This window comes from Apiospora phragmitis (assembly GCF_038363925.1).
Source record: "Apiospora phragmitis strain CBS 135458 chromosome Unknown utg000008l:1.0-3514335.0:1.0-3519231.0, whole genome shotgun sequence".
NCBI classification, from domain to species: domain Eukaryota; kingdom Fungi; phylum Ascomycota; class Sordariomycetes; order Amphisphaeriales; family Apiosporaceae; genus Apiospora; species Apiospora phragmitis.
The window spans coordinates 1,683,446-1,701,453 of NW_027117407.1; the positions used below are offsets into that span (position 1 = coordinate 1,683,446).

At 47.4% G+C, this 18,008-nt stretch overlaps 4 protein-coding genes across 4 annotated transcripts; 3 read left to right on the forward strand and 1 right to left on the reverse strand.

Annotated features, from left to right (window-relative positions):
• Positions 1 to 3,524: 3,524 nt before the first annotated feature.
• Positions 3,525 to 6,112, forward strand: PG994_008931 (Serine/threonine-protein kinase srk1; the record flags this gene model as incomplete). The annotated part of the gene is made up of 6 exons (XM_066860340.1): positions 3,525 to 3,564; positions 3,849 to 3,965; positions 4,012 to 4,322; positions 4,497 to 4,547; positions 4,702 to 4,946; positions 5,062 to 6,112. The coding sequence occupies 6 exons, from the start codon at positions 3,525 to 3,527 to the stop codon at positions 6,110 to 6,112; spliced, it is 1,815 nt and encodes a 604-aa protein (XP_066713929.1).
• Positions 6,113 to 7,022: 910 nt separating this feature from the next.
• PG994_008932 (uncharacterized protein) lies at positions 7,023 to 8,253 on the forward strand (the record flags this gene model as incomplete). The annotated part of the gene is made up of 2 exons (XM_066860341.1): positions 7,023 to 7,813; positions 7,998 to 8,253. The coding sequence occupies 2 exons, from the start codon at positions 7,023 to 7,025 to the stop codon at positions 8,251 to 8,253; spliced, it is 1,047 nt and encodes a 348-aa protein (XP_066713930.1).
• A 924-nt stretch (positions 8,254 to 9,177) lies between these two features.
• On the reverse strand, positions 9,178 to 9,564 carry PG994_008933 (uncharacterized protein; the record flags this gene model as incomplete). The annotated part of the gene is made up of 1 exon (XM_066860342.1): positions 9,178 to 9,564. The coding sequence occupies one exon, from the start codon at positions 9,562 to 9,564 to the stop codon at positions 9,178 to 9,180; it is 387 nt and encodes a 128-aa protein (XP_066713931.1).
• A 5,964-nt stretch (positions 9,565 to 15,528) lies between these two features.
• Positions 15,529 to 16,251, forward strand: PG994_008934 (uncharacterized protein; the record flags this gene model as incomplete). The annotated part of the gene is made up of 1 exon (XM_066860343.1): positions 15,529 to 16,251. One exon carries the CDS (start codon positions 15,529 to 15,531, stop codon positions 16,249 to 16,251), a length of 723 nt encoding a protein of 240 aa, XP_066713932.1.
• Positions 16,252 to 18,008: the final 1,757 nt, after the last annotated feature.

Sequence of the window (18,008 nt, forward strand, 5' to 3'; positions counted from 1 at the left end):
TCCCGCGCAATACCCACCATAGTCATGGCCAGCCGCAGTTAACGTGCTGCCATCGAAACGTTAGTAGATCGTAGGGCCTGTACCTGGAGCGCAGAATGGCCGCTCTGAGAATGGCCGTTTTCTGGGCGAATCGACTACTGGCGATAGAGCAGAAGATATGAAACGTACAGAGCCAGTCCGTCAAAGATCGACAGATACGATTGACGATGTGATAGGGGTCTGGCTGCGATTTGACCAACATCGTTACGTTGTTGTGCCGAGGCCACAACCGTCTGGACGTGGTGTAGATACTTAATGACGGCGCCTTCGTCATGGCGTAGACACGGGCGTAGGCGAGGCAGCGGGGTTGCAAAGACTTTAACCCATCGCAATGAGATGGATACATGCAACAGTTCAGAACGCACCCCGTCAAGGTGTTGTGCTGGCTTTTGTAACTGCTCGGCCCGGCTACTTGCAACATCTCTGATATATCGGTATGTATGTATGTATCGACTGACAAAGATGCCCCTTGCTCAGGAGGCAAGACTCTAACTTGAAGCAGCGAGGCAGGCATATCTCAGCCATACAGGCTCAGCCATACAGGCTCAGCCATACAGGCGGCTGAATTGAAGAGCCTCCCACGTACTACGCGATACTAGTCGTTGCTCCAGGGTTGTCAAGTGAAACGCGGAGAAAGTTGTGCGGCAGGGCGGAGGCGGGCAGGCGGGAGCAGACTGCGATGGGCCTCATTTAACCTACGTAAGGACTAGAACAGAAGATGCGATCTTGCTGACTCTGCGGTCTGGCGAAAGGAAAATGGAAGATGGGGGACGCAACAAGAAACACAGAAGAGAGATGACGACTGCGAGCTGTTCAGAATTGTTGACGTTCCATGGCCAGGGGTGGCTTGATGCACCAGGAGTTGTTTTGCCGGCTTGGCCAATGGCAGGACGTTCAGTGATCACTCTGTCCACTTAGCCACCGATCTGGGTTATCATTAGTGCGCAGGTATCCCTGAAGATGACGCTCTTCTCTACGTCATGCCGGACCCTCGCTAGCAATCAAGGCCCAAACAGAGTCCAGGATTGTCCATGCGGTCTCCGAGATGATGGAATGGCTCTCTATGGAATGTGCTTATTGATTGACACCTGCATCATCGCAGTGGCAGCACGGTCGCTGAGAACAAAGACATTTGGGTTTATCTCAGCCGTAGATGGGCCTCCAGGCCAGCAGGCGGTGCTCTGCTGGCGGAGGGAGTGTCTCGAAGTGTAAACCTTTGGGTTGTTGATGCCACGAATGTTGGACATCCGGCAGGCCTGTAGCAGTGTAGACGGAAGATACAGTACATCTGGGTACCGCCAGAGGCAGTCATCGCAGATTTGGTATGTATCGAATGTGAAGTGTGAGTCGTGTAGTTGGTGTTGGTGTTGGGAATGGTGCCTCTGGCCGAATTGGTAGTTTCGGGTCCGCCTGCGTCTCCCATTGTCCATTCACAGTAGTATTCGCTGCTACTGGTGTGTTCAGTTCCATGTTGATCTTGGCATAGATAGATATCATGAGTGCCGATTCGACGCAATCTACTGCATCCATGTTGAATGTACATAGTGTAGAAAGCTTCAGCACATGCTACCAGCATGCAAGTTGCAACCTTGCCCAATACACATGATGGGAGTTGCAACGCGCCCGGTCGCCAAGCCGTGAGCGGAAAGGGTGTTCGTCTCGCCGTCTCCCTTGCTCGATTGTCGTGTAACGGTCCGTTGCAACTTGCAAGCAGGCAAGCTTCCATGATGAATAAGCGGATGAACCAGTCGAACATGTTTCGGGCGCCTTCTGCAACTCAACTTCTCGTCACCTCCTTGTAAGTCGTAGCAGAAGAGGTGCTACCCGCAATAGGCCGGACCCGCTTGCTTGGCCCATTTTCAATCTGGATTACAACATTTGAGTTGGTGACATAGCCAGGGTACTTGTAGGGTACATGGGGGATAATTCTCCATCCCCTGCTGTCCTCGATGGAGACTACTGGATACCAAGATGTAGCAGCAGACCCTCTGACCTTTCATTGATGCCAGCCAGCATTCGCTATGTTGGGCGGCTAGCACAACAACCCAGCTGTCGCTCATCTGCTGCCGACAGCACATGTATTCAGCTGCCAATTCAGGCATACCTATTTCCCAGATTCTGACTCTAGCCAGCGTCAACGACATTCGTCATTCGTCGCTTTGTCTGGAATTAATTACATGGGTTCACAACCTGCACGTTTGTCATCACCACCCAACCGAAGCAGGCCTTGGTCTCCCGACTCACCCAATCCCATCAAACATTCCCAGCTGCATTTGCATATCTGACCTGATATACGTCGACATCGACCTGCCTGTTTTCTGTCCCGCCGGGTACCTTTCGTAGCGTCTGTTCCCAGCCCGAACACAGACACCTCGGCCTGATCGAAGTAGTTGAACGACATCATCGCTTTTCGGCTATGTACATGGACCCATAGGAGGTACCTAGTCGCTACCTGACTGACCTTAACCCCTCCAGTGTCTGGTTCCAGGGTCCCAGCCAGTCCAGTCCAGTCTACCAAGCCTCCGGTTCCAGGGCATTTGGCACCTCTTGCACGCCTGGCACTGAACTGGATTGTTGTGCAGTGTGTGTGAACCACCATCGTCACTTCTGGCACCTGGTTTTTGCCTTACTGTCTGCTCTAACAGGCTTGCTTAAACCTTAGCACGGGTCGCCGGCAACCCACTTTAAAGCTTTCATGGTATATCCTGTTTGAGCCTTGAATAATTCTCTTTCCTCTTCATTTCGGCCATAGACGATACAAACTACCTTCTTCTCTTTTCGGAATTTCTTATTTGTCTTGTCGCATATCCTAAGATCTGATTTTCCACCTGAATCCCGACCACGCGAAGAGAGCGACCGGCGCAAGAGACAGCGAAAGAGCAAAAGCGCGATAAAATAAATTAACAAATCAACTGCTGGTTCCCACAATCCCGTTTGTCCCAGTCAGTCCCCCGACTGTTTAGCGACTTGCCGCCACCTCTTCACACACACACACACACACACACACACACACACCCCGATCAGCACCTGCGTCATAACCAACTAGACGTTTTTTACGCACTCTCCTAGATTGCTTTGATCAAAAGGCCGCTTCCCCATCAGAACCAAACTTCGCCCAACCCAAATTCCGACGGTACAGTAGTTTCGAATCGTTTTTCCTCCCAAGAGCAACTCAACGCCAAATCAAAATCAACCCGAAACAAAAGATACTTGCAGAGACGCAGCAGCTACCCGCGACGTACCTTTGTTTTGTGTTTCTTCTTCCTCATCGACTTTTACACTCACGCTAGACTGGGTTTGCCAGAGAGAGAGTATCTTCCATTACAGAGAGACATTATTGTTTTCCCTCCCAGTTTGCTCCTCTCAAACCCGAAACTTTGGCGAGCGTCGGAGCAGACTGTTATTGATTTTCCTTGAGGCTTGCACCTCACGCAAAGGCAAAGCGAAGAAAAGGTTGGAAGCTGCTTTTCGGTGACGTCGTCAAAATGTCAACAATCCAACAGCTCAAGAATTTTATCCGTCATGGTAAGCCGCAACCCATCTCGATTTTGATTATTCAATCTCCCTCCCACCCCGGTCCTTAGTTTCCCGTGTTTTCTTCAGAGTGGAAGGGGGGCTCGAGTGCCAATGCGGCAGAACCCCGATGACGATCGCCCTGAACTATTCCTTTCTCTGGTTCTTTTCCTGGGGTCTCATGTCGACGTAGCTCGTGTCATCTCCCTAGGTACATGTTCCAGACGTACCTACTGTCCACTCATCATTCGTATTGTGCGCCCACTGACATCATCTTTTCCTTTTCCCCCAAATAGGCAAGCAAGCCAGGGCAAACAACGACGACACACAGCGAAAGCAACATGAGCATTCACCACCACAAGCTCCACCACCACAGAAGGCCATGGCACACATAACAGAACCCAATGCAGTTGGTCAGCACAACGGCCAGCTGCCTCAACCCATACCGGACGCCTACAGTGCCCAGCCCGGCGCGCGGCCAGCAGAATCGCGTTGCCCAGGCCAACGATGTTGCGGCCCATGCTGCCGAGAAGTCTGTTGAGGGAGGCAGGTCGAAAAGTGGACATGAGCAACACGTCGCCAAGCTGGTCCAGGAAGAGAACGAGACCCGTGGCAAGTTCCCCAAGTATCCCGGCCTGGAGCGATGGCAGCTTCTCGAGAAGATGGGCGACGGCGCCTTCAGCAATGTCTACCGCGCGAAGGACTTGACAGGCGACGCCGGAGAGTGTGCCATCAAGGTCGTCCGCAAATTCGAAATGAACAGCATGCAGGTGAGTGAGGCTACTGGTTGAGCTCTGCCATCGACCACTTCACTTTCCTTGGTCGATGCTTGCTCGTCTATCTGTCCCTTTTCCATGCGGTGCCCGTTTTCCTTTGTTCTCTAAAACTGGCCGAGGAGCTTTCCCATCCCGCCGTCTCCTTTACCAACCATGGGGTCTCGATAGGGCAACAACCATCTACATCCGGACTTCAAGAAGGTGCCAAAGGCTGCAGAGGTGCGAGAAATATCTTTTCCTTTGTCGAAACGTCACTCCATGCTCAGCACCGTCTTCCTTGGCTTTCCTTCCTACGTCTTGTTGGTTGAATAGTCCCGCGGGCCTGTGCCATCACCATAACCAGATAATTGCAGTCGCAACTAACACCAACTAGCGCGCAAACATTCTCAAGGAGGTACAAATCATGCGACAGCTTGATCACCCTAATATCATCAAATTGATCGATTTCTCCGAATCTCGGCAATATTACTACATCATTCTTGAGCTGGCACCTGGCGGCGAACTGTTCCATCAAATCGTTCGTCTCACGTACTTTAGCGAGGATCTGTCAAGGCACGTCATTACGCAGGTTGCCAATGCTCTGGAATATCTCCACGAGGAGCGGGGAGTCGTCCATCGGTGAGTCTTGCAGTTCCCAACCTTAGTTGTCTTGCTAGTGAGGGCGCGTGGTGGCTACCGGACAATGACGTCATGCCCCCTCTGGGACATACCTTCTGACTCTTTCCTTTTATAGTGATATCAAACCCGAAAATATCTTATTCGAAGCTACTCCATTTGTTCCGGCTAAGGTTCCGAAGCCAAAGCAACCAGGTGATGAGGACAAGGTCGATGAGGGCGAGTTTATTCCGGGCGTCGGCGCTGGCGGCATTGGCCGCATTAAGATTGCCGATTTCGGTTTGTCGAAGATCGTGTGGGACAACCAAACGATGACACCCTGCGGCACCGTCGGATACACCGCTCCAGAAATCGTAAAGGATGAACGCTACTCGAAGTCAGTCGATATGTGGGCCTTGGGCTGTGTGCTGTACACATTGCTCTGCGGTTTCCCGCCATTCTACGATGAGAGCATTGAAGTTCTCACGGAGAAGGTGGCCAAGGGCCAATTTACCTTCCTCTCCCCCTGGTGGGATGATATTTCAAAATCTGCTCAAGACTTGATCTCCCATCTGCTCTGTGTCGACCCCGAGAAGCGATATACCATTACGGAGTTCTTGGCACACCCATGGGTCCGGGGATCTGGCCCGACACCACGTGAAGAGAAGAAGAGTGCCGGAGAGAACCTTCAAGCTTTCGACGCTGCCCGCTTTGTTGATGGCGGAAAGCGTATGGACTTCCGTTCACCAGGTGCCGTCAACCTCCGAGAGATCTTCGACGTTGGATACTCGGTGCATCGCCAAGAGGAAGAGGCAAAGCGTCGGAAGCAGGTCGGTATCAAGGGTGCTGCTGCTCCATCCCGACTTGCCAACCTCAATGAGGAGTCCGATGACGACGGTGACAAATCTGATCCCGAGTACGTACACAAGACAGATGGTTCGTCGCAACTCGAGCAGCGCATGCGTGACACGAACTTGGGTAAGGGTCAAGATCGTGGCCGTGAACGGGAGCGCACCGAAAAGGAACAGAAGGGTTACGGCCAACACAGCGCGGCAGTGGCGAACGCGGCCCGGCAGCAAGTTCGCGCCAGCCATAAGCAAAAAGGTGCTTTCGAACTAAGTCTCGATGGGGCTACATTACTCGGACGTCGTGCTGGCAAGCCCGCTACTAGGGTTGGCGGAGGCCTGTAAGGCTTCTTTATTTTTTCTCAGGAGTGGATAGATGTCTTGTCTGGTATTGATTGAATGAGAGCGGACTCGGTGGTTTGGCGTAAACGTACATTTTTCCAGGTCATTTTGGGCTTGCTGTCACTTGCGGTAGTGGTTGTCGAGCAGGATGGTTCGCACATAAGGATGAGGACATGACAGCGATCAAACGAGGTATTGGCGCCTATTGGTTTTGATACTCGGCACTATTCATGGTCTCGTACACTTTACTCATAGGCACGGCGTTTTGGAATTGACACCAACCTTCAATGCATTCAAGCCATGGCTTGACCTTCTTCTTGTATGTGACACAGTATCGCTCTCTTCCCTGGCAGGGGTTGTTGTTCCTGGTGTGTGGCGCATCTATCTCAGCCATGATCTGCAAGACATCCAACCCCTTACAGCGATCTTAACTTCTTGGAGAGCCCGGACTCTGATCCAATATGGAAAGCATATTATATAGGAACATACAGAGTAGTTCTCTTTACGGTGAAATGCTTTTAGGCCAGGAGTGAAATCTAGGTCAGAACCCGATAGCTTGACAAAAGTAAACACTCATCCCTGGGATGGCTATCGTCATAGTAATTGCCAGCGAACGGAGTCGAGCAAGATTTCGGTATAAGTATCGTTCTGTTCTCCCACGATATAGGCCAATTCCATCATCAGGCTCAACCAACTCAAACACACAGTCCTTTAATATTTACTCATAGTAATATTCACGCTCCTAAGCTCAAGCACCTTTCACTCGCTTCCTATCTCATTTACACAGACACACTCTCACTCAACTCTGTTTGGGTTTTGCGCCTAACACTTATTCTTCCAAAGCCAACTTCAACTACACACACACACACACACACAAGCAACGATAGCCAACCACATACAGACATCCGTCATCATGGCGAACGCACCCCAGCTCCTGGCCAAGATCGGCGTCCAATACCTGCCCAGCACGGGCGGCTGCGTCGTCGACATTGCCGCAGCCATCAACCTCACCCAGTGCTCCAACTCCGTCAACATCAAGATCGCGGAGCAGCACCACGTCGAAGTCTTGGACCCCCATACCATCTACGTCACGCCCTCGCAGCCCAAGCCCCGGCCCCCGCCGCGCCACCGTCCTTACCCCCCGGGGCCTTTCCACTCTCTGCCACCTAAGCCGAGCCTGAGCTCCAGCACCAGCACCAGCACCGTCACCAGCTCGAGCACCGGCACCAGCTCGAGCACCAGCACCAGCAGCACCAGCAGCACGATCCCGAGCCCTATCGCTGAATCGCGACCCGGCGGCAACGGTGGCAATGGAGGCAAAGGAGGTGATGGTGGTAATGCAGGCAACGGCGGCTTCGGGGCCGGAAATGTAGGCAACGGCGGAGATGGCGGTCACGGCGGGAATGGCGGAAACGGTAGCTTTGGCCAGGGCGGTGGCAAAGCGGGCGATGGTGGTGGCGGCGGCGGCCATGGAGGCCATGGAGGCAATGCTGGTTCTGGTCTTGGTGGTACTGCCAAGGCTGGTAATGGTGGCAAGGGTGGTAACGGCGGTAACGGCGGCAACGCCGGTAACGCCTTTATCGGCCGCAGTGGCATCGCTAGAGCTAGTAACGGAGGGATGGCGGCAACGGAGGGAACGGCGGCAACGGTGGCAACGCGAGTTTCGGTGGTAATGGAGGTGCTGGAGGCAATGGAGGCAATGGTGTGAATGGCGGCAACGGAGGCGGCTTCCCCCCAGGCCCCAGTCACCAGCCTACTCCCCCTAATCCCGGCCCTGGCCCGCAGCCTCAACCACCGGCCAACTATTCCACATACCCCTGCCCTGCTCACAACCCGCGCCCATCTCACGGACACGGTGGCCCGCCTCCTCCCCTCCTCCTTCCAACAGCACCTACCACCACCCCGTGCCCACCCCCAACGGCCCCCGGCCTAAGCACCCCCAATTCCCCGAGCCGTCCTTCTGCAGCCAGAGCACCGTCGACGTCGACATCACCCAGATCAGCGCCATCAGCCACCACGACATCGAGGTACATCTGCAAGTCCTCGGCCTCATCAACGTCAACGTCGACGCGGAGCACGCGACGCTGGACAGCAAGTACGGCGTGCGGGACGGGAACTGCGACTCGTTCGTCGCGGCTGGGTAGGTACTGAGGGGACATATATGAACCTACTTTCGTCTCTTCTCGCAGCCCGAGGTGATGAGAGGGAGAAGAGCAGTTTGGGAGAACGATTGATTGATCATCTGGATGGTCGTCGAGCCAACCGGGATTGATTGATTGATTGCAGTCCACACTATGTGGTTCACACGCTCGCTAATGTTTATTTGGGTTGTTATTGCACTGGGCTGGCTGTTTTGTTTATACTGGGCAAATGGGTTAATCAGGGGGTCTTGGGGAAAGATAATAACTGGAGGAAGTCTTCGGTAGTAGTGCGTTTCGTGTGTGGTCGACTGGTTGGTTTGTTTTCATACCCCTAGTTATCAGTAATACCAAAAACAATACAGTATTTTTGTTTGCTTGAGCAAAGTATGTGGATGGCCTCAAAGACAGCACTTTATTGATGCTTAGCTGCCTGCGTGCTGAGCATGGGATCCTGCCCCTTTCTTTGTTTGACATGGACCTGGGAACTCATGTTAACAGCGTAACCTACCTAGCATTTATTTGAATTAATCCATCAAGCCGTTGGTAACCAGTTCCTCTGCTCATTTCTTATTGAGTTGGTCATTGGTTTTTCATATTCTTGGGGTAATATCCCAGTCTCTTATGCTGGGTTGCACATCGGTCTCATCAAAGGGCCCAGATGTTACCATTTTAAAAGGATGTAATATTTCAAATAGTTGATTTGCAATGTGCGTTCAGGTAATGACAAGTCAAGAAGCTAAGACCTGTCTCTGCCAGCGGTCTTCTCCCGTGTCCGCTGTAACGCCCATACTCCAATACCCCTAAAGTACCAGCCAAAACCCATTTGGCAAACCTGAAAGAGAAGAAAGTGATGCGGAGAAGCCCCAGCTCCCCCGAAAGAAGTGAAAGCAGCGCATCATCGCGCCTACGAGGCAGCCAAAGACCACCTTACTCCCAGTGCCAGTCCACCTCGACACGACCGGCGTCAAGGGACTCCAGCTTCTGGAAGAGGGAGGGCGAGACGTCGATGGACATCGGGGAGCACCCGGGGCACTTGTCGACGACGGTGGCCGTGGCCGTCTTGCCGCCGTAGTTAATGACGATGTTCTTGCCGCAGGCGTCCGGGTGGTCGGCGTATTGGGACGGCGACAGGGCCACGACGGCGTCGCCGTCCGAGTTGTGGCGGCCGCAGCTGCCCAGGCCTGGGTTGTAGTAGGTCATGTCGCCCACGCTGTCGCGGGGCGCCACGACGGCGGTGGGCTTGCCTACGGGCAGAGCTGCCGCGAGGCCGGCCGCGCAGAGGGTGGTCATGACGATGTTTGTGAAAGAAGGCATGATGATAGTGATAGTGGACTTGGATGAAGTATCTCTGAGAAAGAGAGAGAGAGAGAGAAGAGAAGAACAGTGATAGTTCGTCTAAAGTTGAGAGGAGAGTGTACTCGAGTGGGACAGCTAGTGTCTGAAGCGAACAGTATAAGACGCCTGGTCTTGAAGGAATGTGGTGGTTGGGTTTGAAGATGTTGGATGAAGTCCTGGATCGATCATAGGAGGGAGGAAAGGGGGATTATATACTTGCGAGCTCTGGGTCATGTGCTCTTCCTCGTCCCAACTTCCCTGAATCGTTTGCCGGCACCAAACATATTGGAGCAAGGGACGAGTGCGAAGCTAGGTAAAAGGATGCATTGTCCAAGACAGCGAACAAAGGAAGTGCACGCGTGATGTAGCTTGCCAGCCAAACAGTTTTCACCAAACATTGTTGGTACTTGAGCGGACCTCTAGTTTGTTGGCTTGCGAGTCAAGTCGTGCAACCAAACACAATTTGGTCGGCCCTACTGAGCTTGTCTAGTCGAGGTGGAAACCGTTGCCTCGAATCAAGTACCCAGATGGACTTGCTGCGTAACGGTGCCCTGCAGGAGGAAACGCATATTCACTTTGATTACTTAGGTTAACTTTGCCGTCGCTGATATTGGTGCTCAGTCCGGCTCGCAACCTGTCACCCCTTGAGTTGAGCTTGAGAGCGCCACTGGGTATGCCTTGGTTTGGTACATTGGCTGGGGTGTGGGATTGACCACAACCTCTTGGAAAATTCATGTCCACCATAATACAACAATCGATAGAAGAGCCATCTTTCGTTCTAGCACATGCAATGTCTGTAAGGAGACTTGCTTGATGCTCTCTGAAAGAGGGTGCGTTGATCTGGGCCCAGTTCGAGGTACAACGTCGATCAGCGGGGGGTATTCTGGACAGCGGGGTTAGGCCCCGCTCAAACCGTTGGCCCTTGGGGCTCCTCGGGAACAACCAGAACAGATCTAGAACTCCCGGCTGCCCTGAGGCTGATGCAGATCATCGAAGATCAGTAAAAGTCAATTCGGCTATCAGATGTAAGCTGTATAACGCGAGCGAATGGGAATCTAATCAACTGAAAACCGCCCACACTTAGTTATCCGGCCCTAATGTGGTGTGCAGGCCGGCCCTTCAGTATGTTGGTTGGCATTCTAGCCTAACAACGAAATTCATTCAGTAGCGCGGTGGGGGGGGGGGTTGTAAGAGACCGTTACTGGCAAGGTCACTAGTTGAAAATATTATATCTCGAAAGAAACGTATACTTCGAGATATCTGAGCGAAGTTACCGTCCGCATAGAAATTAGCAGGGCGCGGTATTACTTTATCGAGTAAAATATAATTAAAAGTATTAATAATTATATTTAAGTAATATAATTATACTTAATTAAGTATAATTAAAAGTAATAATAATAATAATAATTAATTAAAAAATTTATTTAATTTAATAATTATTATATATATTAATAATAATTAATATAGTTTATTATTAAATTAATTACTTTTTTATATTTTATTACTTTTATATAAATTAATTTAACTTTAATACTTTAAATTAATTAAAATTACTCTTTACTTAATTTAATACTTAATTTTATATCTTTTTTATATATTCGCGTATTATAACTTATCTCGCCGTAGATATTATAACGCCTTTCACTAGTCGCCCTTCACTTCGACGAACCTCTCATTTCGTATTTATTAATCGTTAAACGCTTCCTTTTTACCTTCTCGTTTTATAGCTCTTAAAATTCTTATATAATAAAGGCTCTTTTAAATTAAACGCGCGATTTTTTAACTCTTTAACGTTTAAAAGTATTAAATTAACTTTTTATAAAAGTTATTTTATATATTATTATATATATATTTTAGTTTATAAAATTTAAAATTAATATCGAAAAGCTTTTTTAATAAATAAAAAAATTATTTAATCGTTTATTAAAGGTTAAATAGCGTTTAAAAGTTATAAATATTAATTGTCTTTAAACGCGACGAATTAAATATAAACGTTTAAAAACGTATATTTATGTTACGATCGGCGGGTTGGTCCCCCGCGGGGTAGCACTTAAGGCGTAGAATTGGACAGAAATGACCCGAAGAGTCATTTCCGAAGCTTTTGCTTTATGGCGCAGTGGTTAGTCCACACACACTGTAATAATTTAATTTATTAACTATTTCGTTTAAATAATAAAATATTAAACTAAATATATTAAATCTAGATTCAATATTATTTTTATAAAAATAATAAAATACGCGGCCTTAAGAATAATAAAAAACTCTAACTTTATAATATAATTTATTATTTTTTTAATAATAGCTCGATTTCTTTTAAATAAATACGCTTTAATAGCGAATAAAATACTATATTTAAGGGCTAAAATAAGTAAAAAAAGTAAAAAGGTATATTAAGCGTAGTAGTGCCGTTATTTTTATAATATTCCTCGAATTCGGCCGAAATATACCTTTCGTAATCGTTTACAATTAAAAAGTAATAAGGACCTTTTATTCGCGCTTTAATACACTTATCGAAATATTAAATCTAGTTTAAACTCGTTTCGTTATTAATTTAGCCGTTAAAAGTTAATTTAATTATTTAATTACTTAGTAAGTCGTATTTACGAAACTAATTTATAAAGTAATATTAGTTTTAAACGATTAAAAACGGCGGAATATATAAGCTTTATAAATTAATAAATTTAATAACCGTTAATTATTTTTAATTATTATATTAAACCGATTTCGCTTTTTTATAATAATCGGCGCGTATTACGATAAGTATTAACTTAATTATATTTATTATAAAGCTAATTTCGTTAAAATTTTATATATCTTCGTTTAAAATATTATATTTTATTTTAATATTTACAACTAGCGCGAACTAGCCGATAATAACACTTATATCTTTATAAAAAGCTTTTTAATAATTATATTAACGGTTTATTTAAGTTTTAAAGTCTAGGTTATAATTAATAAAGCGTTTAATTTAATACTTATCAACGCGGTCGTCGCCGCGCGATTTGAAAAAAAAATTAATTATATAATTATAAAGTACTTTCTTTTTAATTAAATTAAATTTATATTATAAATATCGGATTTCGCGTTAAAGTTTAATATCGCGGAGTTAATCGTTTAAAGTAACTCGAGGGGACGTTATATATTTTTATAATAACTCTTTAATTAATTTTATTTACTTAAATTATTAAAATAATACGATTTTCTTTTAATTAAATTAATATTATAATTATAAAAATATTATATAATAAAGTTTAATTATATAGTTAATTTAATTATAAACCACGTTATATTATTTAATATAATTATTAAAAATAAAAAAAAGAATTTTTATTATATTTTATTATTATTTAAATATAAAATTTAAAGAGAATATAAAGTTATAAAATATATATGAAAAAACTACTTTATTTAAAATAAAATAAGTATAATTCTTTTTACTTAATTAATATAAGTAATTAAAAAATACCTTTAAGTTTTATAATTAATATTAAAATATAATACTTATAAAAACGTTATCGAAATAAAATAACGGTCATTAATCTAACTAATAGTTACTAATCGTGAAATGCTGCTAGTGATTATTACTAGAACCCCCCCTGCCGCGATATTATTGTGAGAGACTACCTACATGTACCTACCTACCTAAAGCACATTGATAGTAGTACATCTCTGGGGGCGCCATCTATTGAGACAATTCGATGGAAATCCAAGGTACATGTAGCTAAAGTATTGGAGAAAAAACAGTTGAACTAGAGAGAACTGACCAGCAGTTCGGCCTGTCAAAATCCTAGCCACTTCCCCACACATGCACGTCTCTGACTAGCCGGGAATCCCTAACCTAGACCTCAGTGATGGTTCTTGGGACGGAGAAGTCTAGACGAAACACATGGCATCGTCGGCCACCCGCCATCGGAACGTCTCCCGCCTCGAAGCCCTTGTTTCGAATGTCCAGAAGTCACTGTCCCTGTCGATCACGGCCCCGGCTAGACTTCCCTTAACGATCCATACGGCTCCCAACATCGCTCATAGCTCTGGCAGCGGCCTACTATTCGCCCGTTTCTCGGAATCTTGACTGCTTGCCGTCACACATACATGCGCCATACACACATGCATCCAGTTCGGCGACATAGCGCGGGGTTGGCCAATGGCATCAATCAGACTTCTGCACCCGCTTTTGCAAGCCAAGACACGGCGAGGAGAATGTCGACGCCAATCTGGCTGGCTGGCTCCAGCATAGGCGAATACGTATGACTACACATGATCTTCTACCAATTGGTCCAGCCATGAGCCCGGATCCGTCTTTCGGCAATCCAACTCGGCCCCAGCTTGCACGCGATGCAGATCGACAACTTAACTCCCCAATCCTCCCTGTAGTCAAGGCCCGTAGCCACTCGGAACTTGGACACTCTGTGGACGATAGGGTTGCATACAGAGACCTTCGATGAATAGAGAAGCAGCCAATCTGCCAGATCATCATCTACACCACCGTAATCTCCAAATCTCTGGAGTCACACCACAGGCCACGGCCGATCATACGGCCAGTCTGGTGCTGTGCCAAACTCAGAGGCATCCTATGAGCTGCCCCATTTCACCTCCATTTTCCTTCTACATCTCGACGCACCAGGGCTGCTGCCTCTTGCTGCTGCCTGATACCGATTTACTCGCTTTTCTGGTTGGCATTACATGCTCGGGTGAAAACTTTGCAGCAAAACTTTCTGGAGGCACCACCCAAAGCTCATATTATTTCGAAGGTGCTGGAAATATGTATATGGGTTTTGTTGATCATCGGGCCGCCCCTCCAAAGTAAACACTTGCCATTCTCTGCTGGAGGTAGCAGCAACTGCACAAGTGAACGAACCGAAATACTGCGTTGGCTATTCGAATAGACACGCCGGCATATTGGTCGTAAGATCGAAATCACAACCCTCATGCCTGTTGAGAGGCAATCGATTGTGCTCTATCGGGCACCAGCATCTAGCAGGGCAAGAGAATGGCCATCCAGCTTCGGGTCAAGCAAACCTTGCTAATTATACTTTTCAGGGTATTGGTCAATCGACCCGACCCGAGTCCAGACTGCAGGGGAGTTTTTTGGTTGGACCAATTTTGATTGGTAAAGTTTGATATAACTACAATGCGGCTCAGCAAAAGCAATTAACACTATTTTCGATCTCGTATATAGCCCTCAGCACCATTTCGACCTGACTGTGTGGCCCGATGATATATTTGTCCAAGGATGGAACGTTTCATCCTCTATATGGCTTCGATTTCCCTCATTTTGGTATCGATCTGTATGTAGTTATTGGATATATGGCCCTTGAGGGTGGTTAAGTATGAGCTGAGGTAATCACAGGTCCGATCTTTCAACCAAACCCCATTCTCTAACTTTTGTCACAGTCCCAAGGTATTCGAAGAATATATAACACTGCTGCCTCGCGGATGACTGTTCTGAGCAGGGTGATCGTGAAAATTCTTATGCCAGCCAGTGTTTGGATCCTTTAGCATGAGGCAGCCTGCTCGGGTCCCCTTTCGACCCGAACTATCGTGAAAATTGCCATCCTGTCCATATATAGTCCAAACTCAACGTACAACATGAAAATATCAACACTTCTGGGAATTTCTGCCATTATTCCGGCCCGCTGACTTCGAGAATGAAACCTTATTTCTCGGGTCATATAAAAGAAATCTTTTTCCTGGTAGTAATAATTCCCTTTCTGTTTCTCTATCCATCAGATCAGATATATTCTACTCTTTGTCAAGTCATACACACACAGCTCTTCAGACATTCTATTCTTGAGACACTCTACTCTTCAGGCTCTCTACTCTACACATACTACTTTTCGACTGTTAAGAGCAATCACTCATACTTCATTACCTCACGGTCTTGCTTGTATACTCTCTCAGTCTTTCTACGTTGTTCTTGATACTCTCTACATCATCTACAACATGGCTTTCTCCTCTGCAAACGTTGAGTCCCTTACCATGGGCATGCAAGGAGTTGCTGTCGGTGCTGCGGATCGGTGTATTCCTTTCCTCGCCAATGAAGTGACCGGGTTGAACATCAAAGATCCTCAGGATGCTTTCGACGATCTCCTCATGGAGAATCTCGCCCGGCGCTCACCGTCTCTTGGAAACGAAATGGATTGGGAAGAGACTCATACTATCAATCACTATGAGACCTCTCCCATTCCTACCACCACTGCCAAGGTCAATCCCTTCTTGGATGCCAAAGCAGTGGCTAAGCCTGTCAATCCTTTCGGGGATGTGGCAGCAGTCAAGCCCGTCAATCCATTCCTCGTGCCTGCAGCTTCCAGACTGCCCGAGGCAATGGACATCGACGACTGGTCCATCAACACTGATGACCAGACCAACAACTTTGCCAACAACAAGGCCCGACTTGCTCACAAGCGGAACAACCGTGGCAATCAACGCAACAACCAGCGTCAGAGCAACTCGGGTAACGGCAACACCACCAGATCTCACAACGGTGGTTCCAACGGCACCTCCAACAAACACAATGGCGGTGGTGTCGTTGGCTTCCTTGATAATCACACGATCACCAAGGCTTTTGGGTCTCAACACAACAAGGAGTCCAGATCGGAGACTCGACGTGGAGGCAACTCCCGTCGACGATCCAATGGCAACAAGAACCGCAGCCAGCGTCAATGAACGCCACGGTCTCTTGCTTGCCTGGTGTTTTCCAATTTTTTTCCCTCCCTAGCCATGTGCTGGGAGGTTTTTTTTACATTGGTTTTTTTTTCACAACAGGTGGACACACATGATATTTGATACAGCGAGACAACAACCAGCGAACTTTCAATTCACATCAGCTTTCACAGCATGTTCGTACCTGGTCTAGTCTATTTCAACGCTACATCATCTTATCATCCACCGCTTCGTCCTGGGATGACCCTAAACTCATCAACTTGTTCTTTTACAACTACAAGTCGATTCGCCGTCGACGTGGACCATTGGCATTACACACTCAATCAAACACTCTTTTCTGGAATATTAGAGACAACACACAAACACACACGAACTCTCTCAAACAGTTATATAAACTCTCTCTCACTCTCACAACCTCACCTGTGCACTTCGAACAACTACTCTTCAATCTCACAACTGCTCTGCTCTGGTCCGTTGAATTGCAACAAGACGCTGGCGCACCAGAGCACTGGAACTTCCTGTCTTGTCGACAACCCTTAGATGATCGTCACCATACCAATTTCTGGGATCTTACACCGACCCAGGTCACAACTCGGAGCCCAACGTCTCACGCCGCAGGTCCATGGTGGGGAGCTCAATCCTGATCCTTCAGCAACGACGCGTGAAGGGGCAAGCTCCTCGGCTGTGGTCGGTATTGGCCGAGGGTAATTATTCGGGGCTTCTTTTGCCTGATGTCTCACGCTGCAGCTCCACGATGGGGAGTCCAATCCTGGTCTTTCATCAAGTCATGTGAAGGGGCGGACACCTCGGTCGTGGTCAGTATTGGCCTAGGGCAGGGAACTTATGTGGCAGTCTACTGGTGAAAAGGGCTCTGGTTTCTCAATTAAAAAACAGACTCTCATCCCATAATACACCCAGAGGCTAGGCGTTACCAAAGCAATCATGGACGGCATCTAAGACGTAGCCTGGTGAAACAATATCAGACACGTAAGGCATTTCAGGTCTTTCTCAAGGAGCGACAAACCACGTGTACCGGTTAACCTGCGCATCGCGGGGGCAGCCGGCGACGAGAAGTGTCACAGAATCCGACTACCTCAAACTTCTTCTCTCTCTCTCTCTCTCTTCTCCAGTTCCATATGTATTGGTCAACCTGCATATCGCGGGGGTAGTCAACGATATGGTTCTCAACAAACCTCTCTCTCGAGTTCCTCATGTACTGGTCAACCTGCGTATCGCGGGGGCAGCCGGCGACGGGGTTCTCTAAGATATTTCCAGATTAGAGCTGTATTTCCAAGCAACTCTCAATCAATCAAAGCCACTCAGGCGGCGAATCGACTTTTGACCAGACAATCTACAAATCACTCAACTCCTTCCATCGACAACATTCACGTCTTTGGAGGAGGCCAAGGTCAAAAGCCCACATGAGTTCACCAAAAAAAACTGCTACTTCTCTCAGCATTTTTGGTCTCTCAATTTTTTTATTTTTTTAAGTTACTTTTTTTTCTTTCTGAATGAAAAATCAATTTCCTCTTCACGCGGATTCTTGCTATACTCGCTATTGTGATCGTGACTGCAACTTTGTAGAGTCCCTCGTCTCTTCTGAGTGCCTCTCCCAGTAACAATAGACCCATCTTCATGTAGTTCTGTAGCACCCTCAACCTAAACCTTGTTGCTTTCCTCTGCCGATTAAGGATTTGTTTGATCTGTAGTATGTCCGATTATTGTGTGGTTTGCCATATCTGCGAGGCTACTATCACCAG